Genomic DNA, 17,931 nt, shown 5'->3' with positions numbered 1-17,931 from the left:
GTACAATCTGCTCACAGATGCGTATCACATCATTGGTTGGGCTACAAGTTCCTCCTCACCCTATCCATCACTCAGGTGGCTTGTGAGATGACCTTCTCCACCCTGAAATTTGAGAAGAACTGCCTAAGAACCTCCCTCAACTCAAGAGAACCTTGAAGCGTTTCTTTTGATGGCAACAGTGAATGAGATTCTTACGGGACTTGACAAAGATGACGTCATTGACAAGATGGCAGATACCTATGTGAGAATGCTGTTCATCGACTACAGCTCGGCATTCAACACCATAGTACCCTCCAAGCTCGTCATCAAGCTCGAGACCCTGGGTCTCGACCCCGCCCTGTGCAACTGGGTACTGGACTTCCTGACGGGCCGCCCCCAGGTGGTGAGGGTAGGTAACAACATCTCCTCCCCGCTGATCCTCAACACTGGGGCCCCACAAGGGTGCGTTCTGAGCCCTCTCCTGTACTCCCTGTTCACCCACGACTGCGTGGCCACGCACGCCTCCAACTCAATCATCAAGTTTGCGGACGACACAACAGTGGTAGGCTTGATTACCAACAATGACGAGACGGCCTACAGGGAGGAGGTGAGGGCCCTCGGAGTGTGGTGTCAGGAAAATAACCTCACACTCAACGTCAACAAAACTAAGGAGATGATTGTGGACTTCAGGAAACAGCAGAGGGAACACCCCCTATCCACATCGATGGAACAGTAGTGGAGAGAGTAGCAAGTTTTAAGTTCCTCGGCATACACATCACAGACAAACTGAATTGGTCCACTCACACAGACAGCATCGTGAAGAAGGCGCAGCAGCGCCTCTTCAACCTCAGGAGGCTGAAGAAATTCGGCTTGTCACCAAAAGCACTCACAAACTTCTACAGATGCACAATCGAGAGCATCCTGGCGGGCTGTATCACCGCCTGGTACGGCAACTGCTCCGCCCTCAACCGTAAGGCTCTCCAGAGGGTAGTGAGGTCTGCACAACGCATCACCGGGGGAAAACTACCTGCCCTCCAGGACACCTACACCACCCGATGTTACAGGAAGGCCATAAAGATCATCAAGGACATCAACCACCCGAGTCACTGCCTGTTCACCCCGCTATCATCCAGAAGGCGAGGTCAGTACAGGTGCATCAAAGCTGGGACCGAGAGACTGAAAAACAGCTTCTATCTCAAGGCCATCAGACTGTTAAACAGCCACCACTAACATTGAGTGGCTGCTGCCAACACACTGACACTGACTCAACTCCAGCCACTTTAATAATGGGAATTGATGGGAAATGATGTAAATATATCACTAGCCACTTTAAACAATGCTACCTTATATAATGTTACTTACCCTACATTATTAATCTCATATGCATACGTATATACTGTACTCTATATCATCGACTGCATCCTTATGTAATACATGTATCACTAGCCACTTTAACTATGCCACTTTGTTTACATACTCATCTCATATGTATATACTGTACTCGATACCATCTACTGTATATTGCCTATGCTGCTCTGTACCATCACTCATTCATATATCCTTATGTACATATTCTTTATCCCCTTACACTGTGTATAAGACAGTAGTTTAGGAATTGTTAGTTAGATTACTTGTTGGTTATTACTGCATTGTCGGAACTAGAAGCACAAGCATTTCGCTACACTCGCATTAACATCTGCTAACCATGTGTATGTGACAAATAAAATTTGATTTGAGAGAGCAGTGAGTTATTGCGCCCCCTACTGGTTTACTAGTGGTAATTACTTACTGGTTACTCTGGAGTAGCTATGCTATGACTCTTCCTTAACAGGCTGACAAGAGTGAAAGACAATTTGCTGTGAGTTAAAGCTTTTGTGCAAAGGCATGTTTTTTGGACTTTCGTATTATACTTGCAGTTATGTAGCCAATGTTCAATTTCATTGACTCCGTGTATAGATGTGTTTATTTTTGTGCTGTTTGCTTTATGGACACCAGTGAGTGAACGGTGTAATATACATTTTTTTAAGAGAAGTGTATTATACTTACTTACATTGTTGTAGCTTATGTTCAAGTTCAGTGAATGTGTGCGTGAAGTTTTTATACCTTTGATATGCTTGATGCTTGAATATAAGGATAATAATTTGAACATTTGAGCTATCTTTAAAAAAAATGTAGGCTAATTGTTTTGTGTCGAGCCTTGTACATTTGTATGTGCTATGATTGGTGTATTCCTAGTGAGTTGTTAAGCGTGCACCCAAAGCATACTCAGTGTTCAGATAGGCTACTTGTTTGTCAGTCCCAAATGTTTGTGTTTTGTAATGTGGATAACTTTCTTCTCAGATGAACATAGTTGCCAAATGTATAACTAGTTTGGTACCCGTTACATCAACACATAGGGTTAGCCAACAAAATTAGCGGTCTGTTGGTTTGGGTGGCCTGGGATGGAGTCAAATTTCCGGCTTGAATTATTGTTTCAGTTCGCCGGTGTTCAGAGGGCTTGGATTAATGCCGAAAACACAATTTCAGTTAAAGGAGTTCAGTTGTACAACTGACTAGGTATCTCCCTTTCTGCTTTTGCCTGTTCACGTCGAACTGAGTTTTTTTTTTTTTCGCACAGAGCGTGACTTGCAAGGACCTGCTAGTTCACGACGTGAGGAACAACAAGAGGACGACGACTAACTCGTCGATGGTGTAGCAAGGGAGTCGAGATAAGATCAAATATTTGAAAAATAGTGTAATTGACAGTATATCTGTGACAGACTAAAAAAAATGAAAGTGCTGTGGGGTTTAAGTGCCTTCCTATTGTGCTTGAACCAAGCCAATGCCCAGACAGGTAAGATATTTAACGTTAGCTAGGTAACGTTAACGTTACTGTATAGAGGGTGCGAACTGGCTAACGTTAGCGGTTTTCAATTGTTGATTTAACGTTAACAGTTCAACGCCATGTGTTTTCCAGACAGTCTACCTAAAACAAAATCAATCGCTATCACGTTAAATGTAGAAAAAAAGCAAAGTAGCTAACGTTAGGTACCTAGGAAGCATAAGAGTAAGAGGGGGTCACAACGTTCCAGGCACAGAACATGATTGATTGATCATTTTACTTGTTTTAGCCTGGCAACGTTAACTATGTAAATAAGATATAGTTCTAACAAATATGTGATGCTTTGCATCAATATTCATACTATATTAGTTGTACAAAGTAGCTAGTGAATATATACACATGTAACGTTAGTGATACCTAAAAACCAGTGACTTGTAGGTAACGCTAGCTAACTGAAATAGTTGGATAACGTTTCATTTTGCAAGTAGCTAACTGTTAAGTATTATTAGATGTCTATTTGTCTCGTTTGTCAGAACTAAAATCAGTGACGTGTAGGTCTCATTTTAAAAAGGCAAGTGTCAATATTTAGTTACTACTAGTATTTACCAGCTAGCGTGCACATTTTTGACTAGATCCCCCACCATGACCACCACCAGCCAATGGAGTTGCCTTTAAGTTTTTCATAAACCAGCCAATGTTTTGTTGAGTGTGTAAATGAGCAGACTAACCAGTTGTCTACCAAGGCTGTCATCTTTCATGTTTGAAGTCTCAGCTAGTTTTTTGCGAGTCAAAGTTCTGCCTGTGCTTCTGGATTGTTAGCTGCGATCTTTTAATTAAACTGTTGTAGACCAGTTTGCCAACTTGAGTCATTGGAGGTCAGCTGCTCTGTCATAGATGTCCAGTTTAGAGGATGGAAGAAAGTAAGATGATGTTTTACCTCCATATGTCAACCTTTCAATGGAGATAAATAACACATTTATTTAAATGTGGTACAACATAGTGGTGTAATAATGTTATGATGTACTGTTTTATATTTAGTTTTATATGTAATTTTTTTTAATGTGTTTGGACCCCAGGAAGATGGGGATCCCTAATAAATACAAATACCACATACCACATATCTCAATTAAATTCACAACAAATATTAGGTTTGTATGGTTACAATATCAATGTATTTACATGTATTATATAAAACGTTTCAATCAAGCAAGAACCCTTGTGTTTGCAAGCCTATTTTTAGCAAAGACTGCAAGAAAATTAAATTGCCTTAACACAATGAGTCCCACTGTAATGAGTCCCACTTTTTGGACTTCTTTAAACATTGTGTGTTTGCTACAGACTTTTGAGTTGTACCATTGTATTTGTCTAGTTCTTCTGCATCTGTAGAATACGGTAGATTAGTCTGTGTGATTCACAGGGGCTGGGCAAGAGCAACATTTGTGACAACGGGACGGAATAGTTTGAGCTACAAACTCTGTTCACAAGCTACAGAAGTTGTTAGAAGTTAACCCTCATTTAGCTATTTGAGTTTGGATTTTAAGATCCTTTCAGGTATAAAAATATATATATTTTTAAAAAACTATTTGATTGAACATTGAAATAGCCTTAATGCTAATAGCCTTATTGCTATTAGCCCATTGAAACACATTCAATAACAGATTCATACATGGAAAACAGTCCCCCCCCCCCCACAAAAAAAAAATTAAAAAAAATCTATAGGAAGTTTGTTTTGATGTGTTTCTCATATCTGAGAGATATAAGAAATCACAGAACTTTTTATTTTCTACACATTTTACCCAATTGTTTTGGCACTAATCTACTTACATATTTCCTTTTTTTTATTTTATTTTTTTTTAAACTTTTTTTTTACTGGTACCGGACTACCTTCAGGAGAGTTTTGTGGGCGTCGTAGAGCAAAACAACCAACGTACACATTTATTTGGACATTCCTTCAAATGACTGGATTTGGCTATTTCAGCCACACCTGTTGCTGACAGGTATATAAATTTGAGCACACAGCCATGCAATCAACATAAACAAACATTGATCGTGGAATGGCCTTACTTAAGAGCTCATTGGCTTTCAACGTGGCACCGTCATAGGATGCCACCTTTCTTTCATATTTCTGCCCTGCTAGAGCTACCCCGGCCAACTGTAAGTGCTGTTATTTTGAAGTAAAAATGTCTAGGAGCAACAATGGCTCAGCTGCAAAGTGGTACGCCACAAGCGCACACGACTGGACCGCCGAGTGCTGAAGTTTATAAAAATCGTATGTCCTCGGCTGCAACACTCACCACGGAGTTCCGAAATGCCTTTGAAAGCAACGTCAGCACAATAACTGTTTGTAGGGAACTTCATGAGTGGGTTTTCATAGCCGAGGAGCCGCACACAAGCCTAAGATCACCATGTGCAATGCCAAGCGTCGGATGGAGTGGTGTAAAGCTCACCACCATTGGACTCTGGAGCAGTGGAAACGCCTTCTCTGGGGTGATGAATCATACTTCACCATCTGGCTGTCCGATGGACGAATCTGGGTTTGGCGGATGCCAGAAGAGCACTACCTGCCCGAATGCATTGTGCCAACTGTAAAGTTTGTTGGAGGAGGAATAATGGTCTGGGGCTATTTTTCATGGTTCAGGCTAGACCCTTTAGTTCCAGTGAAGGGAAATCTTAACGCTACAGCATACAATGACATTCTAGATGAATTCTGTGCTTCCAACTTTGTGGCAACAGTTTGGGGAAGGACCTTTCCTGTTTCAGCATGACAATGCCCCCATGCACAAAGCGAGGTCCATACAGAAATGGTTTGTCGAGATCGTTGTGGAAGAACTTGATTGCACAGAGCCCTGACCTCAACTCCATCAAACACCTTTGGGATGAATTGGAACGCAGACTGTGAGCCGGGCCTAATCACCCAAAACATCAGTGCCCGACCTCACTAATGCTCTTGTGGCTGAATGGAAGCAAGTCCCCGCAGCAATGTTCCAACTTCTAGTGGAAAACCTTCCCAGAAGAGTGGAGGCTGTTATAGCAGCAAGGGGGGGGACCAACTCCATATTAATTCCCATGATTTTGGAATGAGATGTTCGACAAGCAGGTGTTCACATAACTTTTGGTAATGTAGTGTACGTGAGATACTCACCTTTCCGTAGGGGAGGTTATATTAGTGTTTAGCCCAAACTGTTCAGACGCTACATACAGAAATTGGCAGATCGGCGGTACCGAAGACAGACGAGTCGTGTGACGATGGTGGGGGACGTAGAGCAAAATCACCGACATGTTCGTGTGAGTCTCACGTTTCCATAGAGTGGACATATTTTGTTCGGACACTACAAACGTTTTCATAAGCAGACCGATTGCATTCTGGAGAGCTGAGCGCTTGCATTCTGGAGAGAGATGTGCCTACAGGTTATCTTCGCAACACATCCCTTCCCTTGTCTCTTTTTTAAAATTATACTCATTATCTTCACACATTATAGCTGCTTTTCCACAGGCAGCTGCAACTCAATAATCAGCTAGGCCTTTTTCCACACGCACTGCCTATGAAAGACTTCCTCATATGCCATTTCTCTCCTCTTCTATTGGTTTTCATATCAACTTTATTTCATTGTCCAGAAGCCAAAGGCACAACACTTCATATTAGCAACCCATCCTAGTTGTTGTCTTTAGTTTCCCCCTCTAAGTTTGTAACTGAGATTTTCCTCTCTGTCATATACCGTTCGCATCAGTTGCTCTGTTTAGAATGGTGTTTTCTTGCTAATTGCATTTTGGCAAGTGTTTGAAAATTACATTTTATTGACTTCTTCATTACAGGAGTTGCATGTTCTGTTAAAGCGGCATATGTAATATTTTGGGCAACCTGACCAAAATCACATAGAAATTTCAGTTATACACTTAACAAAAATATAAACTCAACATGTAAAGTGTTGGTCCCATATTTCATGTGCTGAAATAAAATATTCCAGAAGTGTTTCGAAGCACAAAAAGTTGCTCTCAATTTGTGCACCAGTTTGTTTGCATCAATTTGGCATGAAATCATTTGGTTAAAATGATGATGCTCAAACTCTTCCTTCTCTTATTCATGTGTCTTATTAACCTCTTCTTTCTTTCTGCCTTACTATCATCTCGTTGAATTGACTGATGTGCTCACACCATTCCCAACCTAATCCATCATTATAATACTCAAATCAATCCACCCCTCCCCCATAATGGCCTGTTCAGCCGGCTTTATCAAGTCGTCCCTGTTCTAGATGAAGCGGATAGAGGACAGTGCAGAGCTGCTCTGTGAGGTGACGGGGAACCCGATCCCCGAGGTGCAGTGGTGGTTCATAGAGGGCGAGGAGCACGAGACCATGACCTAGCTGTTTTATGGGGTGCGGGAGGACTGTGTCGGCCTCAACGCCACCTACATTCAGCTCCATTCACCTCTTAAACCTCACGCTCAATGACTGGCACGTAAGAGTGCCGCGCTAACAACGATCCTGACCGCAACGAGCTGAAGAAGGCACCAAAAGTCAAGTGGATACCCTCACAGGCTAACGTTGTAGTGTTTGAATGTGAGTGCTAGTGGTGGGAGGCCCTGTGTACAGCCAGGCAGCGTCTCCCTGTAGAGAGAACAGAGAGTGGTCCACCTCCTGTCCCACACCCTCTCCTGCCCTCTGCCCTGTCTCACCCCTACTCCCCTCACTGAGCTCCTGTCATGCATGGCCGAGCCGCTCTCCTTAGACGCGTCCTACCTGCCGTAGCACTACCCTCAATCTGATGCCTCTTTCCGAGGCCAATGTCAAAACTTAGGGAATTGTTTAAATTAATGAATTAGTAAAATATTTTTCATATGAATAATACTGATTAGAAGGTCTGAAACCTGCAAATGGCTGCATCATAAAAAAAAAACATTTTTTTTAAGGGGTCAGTTTATGGAGTGTTTAGATTCTTGTTGGCTTTCATTCTCTATTTTGCTGTTCTGTCCAAGGATTAGAATGTGTAATAATTTATACAAACATTGGTACTCTCCTGTGTTGTTTACACTCTTTAGACCTGTTTAGGCTCTTTAGAAGTACTAAATTATCTACAGAAGACCCCAACCCATCTTTGTAATGCTTCTCAGCCATAGGCCATCTTTCTGCCTTGTGGTCCAGTATTATTTGACACAAGTTGTTCATTTCACTACCCTAAACCAAACCAAAATATCCTCTTATTTGTTCCTCTTCTCTGTCAGTGGAACACCAACCTGCCATACCTCACCTTGCTGGTTGCTTCTTCTGCTTGTGTTGATTTACAAGCATGGTCTCCTAGATTAACTTCCCAGTCTAACTCCTCTTCTCTCCCATCTTGAACTCTTGGTTCAGACCGAGCTCTCCATTTAGGTGTCTTCCCATGTGTGATCTGCCCCCTTCTTGGAAAGCTCTGCGCTGCCATTTTATATTGTGTTGTTTTTGGCATGAAATGTGATAGTTGATGAAAGTAATACAATTTGATCAGCTAGGCTAGACCTTATCAGTTTTTTCTATGAAGTTCAGGGTAAAAGATAGTAAAGCAATGTCGAGCCCTGGACAGTGTCTCCTTGAGGTTTGTGGCTCCTCGACATGTTGGTATCAAGACAATCTCCAATAGATTGCCATTTGTCTAGTAAACCCTATAAATTCCGCTAGCCTAAATAACCACAGATGTATCTAGGTGCCTTTTTAGCAATGTCCTGTACTAGAAAAGACACAATAATTTGTTACACTTGGCCTTTCCTCATGGTACTATGGTAAACTATAATGGTCAGTGTATAGGCCTACTTGATGTGTTTATATCAAAGGATGGCTTTTTTAATATATTCAATTTATGTGCGTCTACAGATCCCTTAATTGAAGCTGAACCTATGGAGGTATACAACCAGACCTCTGCTGTCCTCTCATGCAAACTGACCGACCCCCCGTCCACAGTCAAAGGCCACTACTGGATGAGGAACGGCAAAGTGATCGAGTCATCCAAGCATAACTTGCCAACTCTCTACACCGAGCACACGTAAGTTCCAGGAAGGCAGGGTGTGTTGGCATGTTTAATCTATATTATATATATATTATATTTATCTTTATTTATACGCAGACGACACCATTCTGTATACTTCTGGCCCTTCTTTGGACACTGTGTTAACAACCCTCCAGGCAAGCTTCAATGCCATACAACTCTCCTTCCGTGGCCTCCAATTGCTCTAAAATACAAGTAAAACTAAATGCAAGCTCTTCAACCAATCGCAACCTGCACCTACCCGCCTGTCCAACATCACTACTCTGGACGGCTCTGACTTAGAATATCTGGACAACTACAAATACTTAGGTGTCTGGTTAGACTGTAAACTCTCCTTCCAGACCCATATCAAACATCTCCAATCCAAAGTTAAATCTAGAATTGGCTTCCTATTTCGCAACAAAGCATCCTTCACTCATGCTGCCAAACATACCCTTGTAAAACTGACCATCCTACCAATCCTCGACTTTGGCGATGTCATTTACAAAATAGCCTCCAATACCCTACTCAACAAATTGGATGCAGTCTATCACAGTGCAATCCGTTTTGTCACCAAAGCCCCATATACTACCCACCATTGCGACCTGTACGCTCTCGTTGGCTGGCCTTCGCTTCATACTCGTCGCCAAACCCACTGGCTCCATGTCATCTACTAGACCCTGCTCGGTAAAGTCCCCCCTTATCTCAGCTCGCTGGTCACCATAGCATCTCCCACCTGTAGCACATACTCCAGCAGGTATATCTCTCTAGTCACCCCCAAAACCAATTCTTTCTTTGGCTGCCTCTCCTTCCAGTTCTCTGCTGCCAATGACTGGAACGAACTACAAAAATCTCTGAAACTGGAAACACTTATCTCCCTCACTAACTTTAAGCACCAACTGTCAGAGCAGATTACTGCACCTGTACATAGCCCACCTATAATTTAGCCCAAACAACTACCTCTTTCCCTACTGTATTTAATTTATTTCTGTATTTTGCTCCTTTGCACCCCATTATTTTTTATTTCTACTTTGCACATTCTTCCATTGCAAATCTACCATTCCAGTGTTTTACTTGCTATATTGTATTTCCTTCGCCACCATGGCCTTTTTTTGCCTTTACCTCCCTTATCTCACCTCATTTGCTCACATCGTATATAGACTTGTTTATACTGTATTATTGACTGTATGTTTGTTTTACTCCATGTGTAACTCTGTGTCGTTGTATGTGTCGAACTGCTTTGCTTTATCTTGGCCAGGTCGCAATTGTAAATGAGAACTTGTTCTCAACTTGCCTACCTGGTTAAGTAAAGGTGAAATAAAAGAAATTAAAAAATAAAATCTGCATGTTTGATCCACCAGATGGACTTGACTCGATTTACCTGCCACTGAAGCTCAGCATGTTGGGGCAGCATCTTTTGCAAAGTGACTTCATGACTGTGATGTGTTAGAAGCCATTGTTTAAGCGAAGTATGTCTGTGTTTCTCATCTTTAGGGGTTACCTTTAGTTTTTGTTTTTTTCCATTAGCTTGGCTAAAATCGATTCCCATTCCGGTGGATTGTATGAGTGCGTCTTCCTTTCTGAGCCCGAGGTGAAAACAACCATTGAAGTCAAAAGTAAGTAATCCTTTTAAGTTTCTTCTACTGACATCCTCTGCCAGTTAATTTTAGCGCACTTTGAGTATCTGAAGGCTGCAATAGGCCTATATAACCAATTGGTTTAGAAAACTGCAGATGCTGGTGTTTTGGATAAATAGTGCATATCGGCTATCATCCCATAAATACCTGCCTCCCTGTGTTTGTCACTAGCTGCTCCACTTGTCTCTGCCTACAAACGCTCTGAGCATGGTAACGAGAAGGACAAGGGTGTGCTGGTGTGTATTAGTTATGGATACCCACTGCCCACTGACTGGAAGTGGTACAAACTGGAGGGAGAAGATAAGACGGTATGCTTTAGCAAACTTTACATCATTGATACACATTATGCTTTGCAAAATTGGTTTCACTGAGCTGGAATAAACCCTGCTGCTGGACTAAACTGAGTGATTGAACTCAGTTTCAACCATGCTGCAGTTATTTTCCAATTTTAGGAATCATTGACTTAAATCAGTATCTTGATTGAAGCCACAGTAATTCCACACGTAGTAGTACTTGCCAAAGGGGTCTGCCCTAGAAAATAGAAACATTTTGAAATTGGTGTTGAATGAGTTTACTCCCTGTCTGGCATTCTCAGGCCATCAACAACGGTACCGACAGGTATGAGATCAAAAGCACCCCCAACAGGACCACCCTGACCATTGACAACCTGGACATCGCCATGGACATAGGCGACTACATTTGCGATGGCACGAGCAAGTTCGGCTCGACCTCCGACAAGGTCCACCTGCATGTCCGCAGCCGGCTGGCCGCCCTCTGGCCCTTCCTGGGCATAGTGGCTGAGGTCATCATCCTGGTCAGCATCATCTTCATATATGAGAAGAGGAGAAAGCCTGATGAGATCAACGACGGTAAGTCGACACACCCGCAGAGAAAGGCAGAAAGGAAGTACTCTTGTTTTGCCATTCATCTATGTTTTCTGAAGGACTAAAGTAGCATACCTGGTCATGTCCATATGATTTGACTGTGAGTGTCTGCTGCCCCCGAGTGGCAGAACAGTCTCTCAGTTGCAGATGCACTGTCATTCAACAAATATTTCTGTGCATTCGTTACCTGCCATTTTAATGATATCTCCATAGTTACCATTTTCGTAATGGTTTGGATACAGGAGGTTTACTATTATGGATGTGGTCTTGATTTAGTTTACAAAAATGTTTTCCACTCTTGATTTTAGTAGTTCTATTCGATCTAAAGCAATCGGTTTTTTATTAGAACTATTTTTTGTTTGTTTTTTATTTCTCTGTTCGCTGCTGCTTTTACGTTTTGATAAGTGATCAAAACCGCATGTCAGATTGAAGTGATTGACCTGAGATGACAGTAACTGAGAAGCTATGGGAGTCAGAATCCACTGCTTTCATAGTCGCCACTTGTATAAGAATGTATCTAATAAGGAACTCTTTCACTGGCCTTGCTTTCCTACATTGGACCAACCTGGGCTAAATTTGAATGACATTTTCAGACTGCAAAAATGTTGCCCAATTTTTATGTCCACAAATCAATGTTTGTTTTATCATGCCAGCGCAATGGACAAATAAGTAATGTGAGGGAGGAATAAGGTCTAATGTCATGGTTTGATATGTTGGAAATGCCTCAGGAATTGGGGTTTTAATGGTACATACAGAAGTATGACATCATACACAGGGCAGCAACGTCCTGCTTACATACATCAACAACAAATATTGGTCAGGGAGCAGAAAGCAGCCGGGCTAGTTATGTCATATTGCTGTGTATACCTTTAATATTTGGTCTTGCATGCATCTTGATCTCCATGCATGATGAGTAATTTCAGCTATTTATAATAGGGATATCATGTTATCATTGATCTCATTCGTTGCCCGAGGGCACCTACTCTTTCCTGAGAGTACCGTTTGATCTGCAGTATGCCTGTATGCTTTTGTCTATAACCATTTTCAGCGTTAGGATACAGTGAAGGTAGATTTGTCATAACTCTTGCTATTTTATCTTTTTAAAATTTGATTGGGATTAAGTTTATTTGATTATTGTAGATCTATGGCAGTGGGCGCTTGTTTTTTTTCATTGAGTTGTTGCATTCACTTGAAAGGCCTACTTAAAGAAATGCTTAGAACTTTGTCACCCTTACTTTCATTGTCTGTCGAAAAGCATACATTTTTCACGCCTTGCTCTCATTGGGAGAATATTTCTCACACCAACTGTCTCAAACAAATTCAGCTATTCACTGCTCTTCATCTTTTCTCTTGTCCCTGTGTTGCTGTATGGATGATGACTCAGGATCTGCTCCCCTGTAAGTATACATTTCACACTGACATAAACAAATATATATTTAATTTCTCGCCCAAGAAAATTGTTATTTTCTTAATGTGCTATAATGTTCGGAGTGGAAAATGTCTTTCAGGAAGAGCAATGCTAACACAGACCACAAGAACAAGGACGTCAGGCAAAGGAACTCCAACTGAGAGAAGATGAGAGGTGCGTATGACAGCTTTTGAATCAATCCACTCAACAGAATGAGCCCATTTCAAATGAATTTATTCTGTTTGCAAAATCAAAGCAGTAAAACTCCTGTAGAGGTTAGCTTTCATCAATCTAATTGTTAATCCTATCTTTGTCTCCTGACAGATATCCTGATGATGACCTTCCAAGATCTATGAGGGGCATTGGGTTGTTGAATGTTACGTAATATGAATTTTAAAACAACTTTTCAGTATTAATGTCTTGAGAAATTGACTGATTTTCCTTTAGATTTTGTTCTATATTTCTCTCTGTATTGTGCTGCCAGGGAACATGTTTCAGTTTAAGACCATGGGATTAAAATGGCATGGTTTTTATTGCCGTTCTAGAAGTGAAATCCATTGTAAACGTTTACATGAGAATGATTGGTGTTTTTTTCTGTTTGTTCTTATGACTTTGTATGTATGTATGTGTGTGTGTGTGTGTGTGTGTGTGTACGTACATACATACATACATACATACATACATACATACATACATACATACATACATACATACATACATACATACATACATACATACATACATACATACATACATACATACATACATACATACATACATACACACACACACACACACACACACATACATACACACATATACACACATACCTATATGTATGTATTTGTTTGTGTGTGTGTAAATTATTGTCTAGGACACTGTCAACTGTACCAAATTGCAGAATCTTAATAAAGTTATTTGATTTTAAGAGATGTGGTCTATTGTGTTAACTGTCGAATAAGATTAAATGTTTCATATTTCCACAAGGCCACATAATGCTAAAGGCCATTCCACAAGTAAAGCTATAAAGATATTTTCCAAAGTGCCCTGCATGGTCTTAGGCAATTGGTTTGTACCACAGGAGGTTGGTTTCACCTTAATTGGGGAGGATGGGCTTGTGGTAATGGCTGGAGCATAATTAGTGGAATGGTATCAAACACTTGGTTTCCATGTGTTTGATGCAATTCCAATCACTCCGTTCCAGCCATTATTATGAGCTGTCCTCCCCTCAGTAGCCTCCGCTGATTTGTACATCAAGGTGTCAGTCCTCTTAGGTGAATGGCATGACTTGAAGCTAAGCAAAAGGGGGTATGTGTGATGGGGCTGCACTCAAAAAGATGTGGCATAAAGCTTGCTTCATTTTTTGGATTGTAACAAAATTATTTTCACTGCATCAGATATGGCATACACAGATGTTTCAGCTTTGCAGACTTCTTCAGTGTGGGACAACTTCAGGCCCACTGGCTAGAACCCTCAAACTCAACTCTGGACCTAGAAGCCAGTTCCACGGCATCATTGTTACCCTCTAATCAGTGACTAATTTAGACCTGGGACACCAGATGTGTGTGCAATTATCAGGTAAAACAGAAAAACAGCAGGCTCCGGATCTAAGGAACTTATCGTCTGCAGTAGAGGTAACTGGGTCTTTTCCTGTGGTGGTCCTCATGAGAGCCAGTTTCATCAGCGCGTTTTGCGACTGCACTTGAAGGAACTTTCAAAGTTCTTGAAATGTTCCACATTGACTGACCTTCATGTCTTAAAGTAATGGACTGTTGTTTCTCTTTGTTTATTTGAGTTGTTCTTGCCATAATATGGACTTGGTCTTTTACCAAATAGGGCTATTTTCTGTATACCACCCCGAACTTGTCACAACACAACTGATTGGCTCAAATACATTAAGAAGGAAAGAAATTCCACAAATGAACTTTTAACAAGGCACACCTGTTATTTGAAATGCATTCCAGGTGACTACCTCATGAAGCTGGTTGAGAGAATGCCAAGTATGTGTAAAGCTGTTATCGAGGGAAATGGTGGCTACTTTGTAGAATCTCAAATATAAAATATATTTAGATTTTTTTAACAGTTTTTGGTTACTACATGATTCCATGTGTTTTGATGTCTTCACTATTATTCTACCATAGAAAATGGTACAAATAAAGAAATACCCTGGAATGAGTAGGTGTCCAAACGTTTGACTGGTACTGTATATCATTGAGTTAATAACGCTGCATATAAACATGGTCTCTTTTTTTGTTTTCTTGAGTAAGGCAGCTCAAAAATGCAGCTGTTTCAGCTTAGCTCATTGCTTTCTGTGGTGGTGGGGCAAGCCAGCAGTAAATACGGAGCGTTGTGCCATGATTGGCTCAATGTTCTCTCACTCATGGGGACACTACGTCACCACCAAGTCTAAGGGTAGATGTAGATAATTCTAGCCCCTTGGGTGCTGCCATAGAGTTACATTAGAAGTCTCCATCCAAGAAGGCTCAAGGTAATTAATTGGCCACAGATAAAATGACGTCAAATCCTCATTTACAGTGCCTTGCGAAAGTATTCGGCCCCCTTGAACTTTGCGACCTTTTGCCACATTTCAGGCTTCAAACATAAAGATATGAAACTGTATTTTTTGTGAAGAATCAACAACAAAATCTGACTTTAGTAAGTTCAAGACAACTGGGAACTCTGGAAAAACGAGCTACGACTGGGAAAAAATATTTTGAACGGTCATCCAACTCGGAATTGTAAATCGGGAACTCAGGCCTCTTTCTAGAGCTACGACATGAAAATCACTGACGTCATCATGATTCAATTTTTTTTCTTCTTCGATTTCCCAGTTGTTTTGAAAGCACCATTAATCCAGAGAATGCCAGACTTTGATGACAAAGTTTGATGACAAAAGAAATTACCATTACAACACCTTCCTGTTCAAGTGAGAACAGCACAACATGGTGAGTCCAAAAATGTATTGTATGCCGCTGCATAAATGATGCAATATACCAGAGAGATATGCATACTGTAGCTAATAAAGAAATGCTAAGTATATGTTGTGTAGTAAGCTGTTCGTAGCGTGATATCAACCCAGAGCGTATCGGACTGCTTCTCTCTACCATATCACCGGATTCCTGCCGCTCAGGATCATTACACCGGATCATTACTCCGGATCATCGTGGCTACTGTTAACTAACGCCTCTGTCCCGAAGCAAGCACCAGCTAGCCTTGAGCTATGCCCATATACCAGCTAATTCTAGGGCTACAATACCTCCTTTGCCAATTGGCCTGGACCCTTTATTGTCGACACAGAGTCCAACCATCACGACTGGACTGCCGACGTGATCGCCCGATGTGGTCTCAACAGGCTATTCTGTTACGATGTCACCAAAGAACCAGCTACTAGCCCCGGCCCGCTAACTTTTCTGTACGCTGTGTCCCCTGCTCGCCTAGAGTAGTAGTGACTATCAAACGGCACCCTGACTCACCCATTGCTGCTCTATTACCCTATGATCACTCGGCTACACAGCTGATGCCCCCTGGACTGTTTCAATTACACGGTAAACATTTTGTTTACCTGTCGACCCCAGCCTCAAACTCAGGTCCTGTATGTACCTAACTGACCCGCTCTGCCCATTCATTGCCATTTACCCATTGTGTCTTAGCTCTCCTGATCAACAACTGTGATTGCTTTATGCCTCTCTCTAATGTCAATATGCCTCTCTGTCTTGGCTAGTACGTATTGTTTTATTTCACTATAGAGCCCTGAGTCCCGCTCAAAATGCCTTTGATAGCTCTTTTGTCCCACCCCACACACATGCGGAGACCTCACCTGGCTTAACTGGTGCTACCAGAGAGGAAACCTCTCTCATCGTCACTCAACACCTAGGTTTACCTCCACTGTACTCACATTCTACCATACCCTTCTCTCTACATTATGCCTTGAATCTATTATTCCACTCCTAGAAATCTGCTCCTTTTATTCTCTGTCCCCAATGCACTAGACGACCAGTTCTTATAGCCTTTAGCCGTACCCTTATCCTACTCCTCCTCTGTTCCTCTGGTGATATAAAGGTTAACCCAGGCCCTATAGCCCCCAGTTCTACTCCTATTCCCCAGGCGCTATCATTTGTCATTTGTTGACTTCTGAAAAGTGTAAATGTCTTGGTTTCATGCATGTTAACATCAGAAGCCTCTTCCTAAGTTTGTTTTATTCTCTGCTTTAGCACACTCCGCCAACCCTGATGTCCTAGCCGTGTCTGAATCCTAGCTTAGGAAGGCCACCAAAAAATCTGAAATTTCCATCCCCAACAACATGGTTAAATAAAGGTTAAATATATATATATATATATTTTTTTTTTTTAAGTAGCCCCTGTGCCTTACCCTAATAATTTAGTCTATTTTCCCCTCTTAATTTCCGCTACTGTTCTGACTTTGTGGTTCACATGTAGCCTATAACCTGTTAATGAGAAATGTAATCATTTGAATATTGTAATTTATTGCTTGCCTACATTGTACTCCCTCCTCGATTTTTAGCCTGCCAAAATCCCCACTTCTAATATCCTTAATTTTGTGTCTCCAGTCAAATACTTTCTATTGAACAAACTTCACTTCAGGATAGGCAACCGAAATTAATAATTAATGTATGTGTGTTATATTAAACAGAGGAGGGAGTAAAATGTAGAAAAGCAATAAACATTTCAGAACAACTACTATTCGAATAAGACATGGGAGAGATGACGAAGTTTGGCAAATATATTTATTTATAGACTAATACACTTGAAACAAATAGCCAAACCGAAAACTGCAGACATTACTAGTGCCCCCCGCGATCAAACCGATATAAAAAAAATGTAATGAAACGCAGCCTAACGAGATCAGAAATATCAATTAGCATGCAAATCGAAGCAATGAAGAATTGAGTGTGTGTGCGTTCACGCGAAGTGGGGAGGGGGGATTCTGGCAGGGGGGAAATTTTCGGCACAACACCGGCTCCTTTGGTGGTGGAGGTGATAGGAACCGTGGAAGTATGAAGATTAAGAAATTTACACCAGGAGGGGGAGCCGCGTTAACAAGAACTGCAAGAACTCGAATAACAATGAGCTGTGGCTCATGCAAGGCGAGGAGTCCGCACCTAGTGTTCCTACACGCGCCACAAACTGTGCTCTGTTATGCCAGGGAGATGCTGCTGGCGGTGGCGCCTCAGACTACAGGGATGAACAG

General features: G+C 41.6%; 1 protein-coding gene across 2 annotated transcripts; it reads left to right on the top strand.

The window, feature by feature from the left end:
- Window positions 1–1,763: 1,763 nt before the first annotated feature.
- On the top strand, window positions 1,764–13,655 carry LOC135524542 (basigin-like). 2 transcript variants are annotated; one of them, XM_064952160.1, is made up of 9 exons: window positions 1,776–1,837; window positions 2,597–2,812; window positions 8,644–8,812; window positions 10,322–10,410; window positions 10,603–10,739; window positions 11,027–11,300; window positions 12,700–12,712; window positions 12,824–12,897; window positions 13,048–13,655. In XM_064952160.1, the coding sequence occupies exons 2-8, from the start codon at window positions 2,749–2,751 to the stop codon at window positions 12,882–12,884; spliced, it is 807 nt and encodes a 268-aa protein (XP_064808232.1). In that variant the 5' UTR covers window positions 1,776–1,837; window positions 2,597–2,748; the 3' UTR covers window positions 12,885–12,897; window positions 13,048–13,655. The 2 variants fall into 2 exon arrangements, with proteins under 2 accessions (XP_064808233.1, XP_064808232.1); XM_064952161.1 differs by lacking the exon at window positions 2,597–2,812 and having other exon boundaries at window positions 1,764–1,837.
- The last annotated feature ends 4,276 nt before the right edge of the window (window positions 13,656–17,931 follow it).

Source organism: Oncorhynchus masou, chromosome 31 (assembly GCF_036934945.1).
Source record: "Oncorhynchus masou masou isolate Uvic2021 chromosome 31, UVic_Omas_1.1, whole genome shotgun sequence".
Taxonomy (NCBI): domain Eukaryota; kingdom Metazoa; phylum Chordata; class Actinopteri; order Salmoniformes; family Salmonidae; genus Oncorhynchus; species Oncorhynchus masou.
This window is presented reverse-complemented; position numbering and strand designations above follow the sequence as displayed.